Genomic DNA, 2,500 nt, shown 5'->3' with positions numbered 1-2,500 from the left:
CGTTTACGTGCCGACCGAGCGAGGGGCGACGCGCCCGCGCGCGAGCGAGAAGGGAGAGAGGGAAGAGAGAGAGAGAGCGCGAGGAGAGAGAGACAGAGAGAGAGGGGGAGGGAGCGCGGAGAGAAAGTGCGTGCGTGCCGTGCGTGCGTGCCGTGCGTGCGTGCGCGTGCGTGGCTGCGTGCGTGCCCGTGCGTGGAGAGAAGAGAGAGAGAGCGCGAGGGAGAGCGGCCCCGTATGTCAACTGCTAGCAACATATCAATGAATCATGAGAGAAATCAGATTAGAGAGTACTTGTGTTTGCTTGCTGGTGGTTGTCGCTGGCCGGTGCTGGGGGCTTACAGGCAGGCACGCGGGCAGTGTAAACCCTAGCGCAGACTTGCGACTTTTTCATGCAACTCGGCAGCGATTCTAGAATCGCAGTCGAAACTGCTGTGAAATCGCTACGTCTGCGGGGAACGTGCAACTGCAACCCGTAGCGATTCTGGTCGCCTGCAACGAGTTGCAAGAAATCAAACCGATTTGAATTTCAGCAACTCGTCGCTCGCAATCGCTCCGAAATCGCTTCGAAATCGCATGTGTGCGGGTAGACAGCGACTTGCAACGATGGAAAATTCTCGTCCGACCAATCAGCAAGCACTACCTCATCACGTGAAAAATGTGTGTTATTATGTATGTATGTCGGATACATATGTGTCGTTATGTATGTATGTATGTCTCTATTCGTCGGAGCTGCAACACTGAAATAATCCTACCTTAAATACCTGCATGTGAGTAGAACAGTAGAGTGTTTGTCCCCTTCCTATACCTCTTCTTCGACCCCACCGGTCCTCTTCGAGCACTTAATCCCCGTCCTCCTCTACGTTTATCCCTTCTCTGCTTCCTCATCCTCCTTCACCATCACCGATGCCACACAGTAATGATAGTTGGTGTCTTACACACGCACGCACGCACGCACGCACGCACGCACGCGTGCACACACGAACGCACGCACGCACGCACGCACGCGTGCACACACGGTGCCTACCTCAATGCCGGTCACACCGAGGGCTGTCTCTATGTTCTGGCTCATGCGGAATGGCACCTTCTCAGGAACGCGCAGGCTTCTTCCCTTCTCAAAGCAGACGTTGTAGTCGATGTGCACCGCCTGCAAAACAGGTGAGCGTGTAGTGCAGTATACATCACTGGCAGGAAAAAAAATTATTTTTCGGGAGCTACTTTTCAAGCTTGCGTGCATGAAAATAGCACTCTAAAATTTGGTTTGCATTGAACTCTATGCAAATTTACGGGGGCTCTTTTTGGCATTTCGGGGGCTAAATCGCCCCGAGCCCCCGTGTATTTTTTTCACTGATCACTGGCCCCTACATGAGTCTATTATGACAGGCCCTGCTATGTTCACCACAATATTTATTGTGTTTATTATTATTATTATTATTATTATTGAGTGCTTGATAAATTTCGTGCAGTAGAACTACTGTTATTAATATTATTATTGTTGTCTTCGTTGTTATTGTTGTTGTTTGGAAACAAGGCCTACTAACAATCATGCGACTACTGAATCAATTTCGAGACGACGGCTCTTAATAACATGCGGGTCCCTCCTTCAACTTATTAAACGAAGCATGACGTAAAACTGAAAAAGGCGTTTTTTTGCCAATTCATGAAGTTCTACTGAACGGAATCCGGGGATAACTTGACTTCAAAATACATTATTTGCCATGCCATTAATCACTGTCTGGTGGTAAAACATGGCATATTCCATAACTAGGAGACGTCATTTCTCTCGGTTTTTCGCGTAAACGAGCAATGAACCGCTGCATTTAACACGTGTTTGTCTATACGACACGCCGTCAGCACACGTAACCGATGTTTGCCGACGTTTTCTCGTCGTTTTGCCGTTTCTCGTCGTTTTGCCGACGTTTTCTCGTTAGAAAGAAATCATATTTGTCGTCGCAGCGAGTTACGCGCGCGACACGGTGCCAGTAAAATCGCGCGCATGCGGGACTACGACCCGCTCGCCTCTCTCCTGCCACAGGCACTTGGAGCGTTTCAATAAAATCTAATGCTAAATAAATACGAAATCTATTTACTACCAAAGTCTTAATGTTTCTCTACTCTCTTTCGCCTATTATGCATTGCCGACAATTTCCTGTAAATGCCGTGCAAATGCTCCTCTGCAACACACACGCACGCTGCCGCACACTGACACATATATATATAGAGACTCTCTGAGTATAATTATATCAGGAGTAAGATAATATAGAATCTATTAATCTAATATAGAATTCTATATTATCTTATTCCTGATTATATCGACACGGTCTCAGTAAAAGCGCACGCACGCGAGGCTACGACTCTCTTCCCTCTCTCCTGCCGTCTCTCGACCTGCCCCCATCTCATCGATTACCATCTATAACTGCTTCTGAACGCCTGCCTTTGAAAATTGAAGTGAACAAGACGTTTGCTTATTCGATATTCCCGTACGTGAGCGACGACAATAGCC

General features: G+C 47.9%; 1 protein-coding gene across 1 annotated transcript in view; it reads right to left on the bottom strand.

Annotated features, from left to right (window-relative positions):
- Positions 1–2,500, bottom strand: part of LOC106816372 (serine/threonine-protein kinase SMG1-like) — a 49,263-nt gene that overhangs the window by 42,631 nt on the left and 4,132 nt on the right. Inside the window, exon 5 of the mRNA XM_014820970.1 lies at positions 1,025–1,144. Within this exon, the coding sequence (XP_014676456.1) occupies positions 1,025–1,144 (120 nt within the window). The remainder of the gene's footprint in view (positions 1–1,024; positions 1,145–2,500) is intronic.

The sequence above is a fragment of the Priapulus caudatus genome, unplaced genomic scaffold (assembly GCF_000485595.1).
Source record: "Priapulus caudatus unplaced genomic scaffold, Priapulus_caudatus-5.0.1 Scaffold1361, whole genome shotgun sequence".
NCBI classification, from domain to species: Eukaryota; Metazoa; Priapulida; class Priapulimorpha; order Priapulimorphida; family Priapulidae; genus Priapulus; species Priapulus caudatus.
The sequence above is the reverse complement of the archived record's forward strand: the minus strand, read 5'-3'. Positions and strand labels throughout refer to the sequence as shown.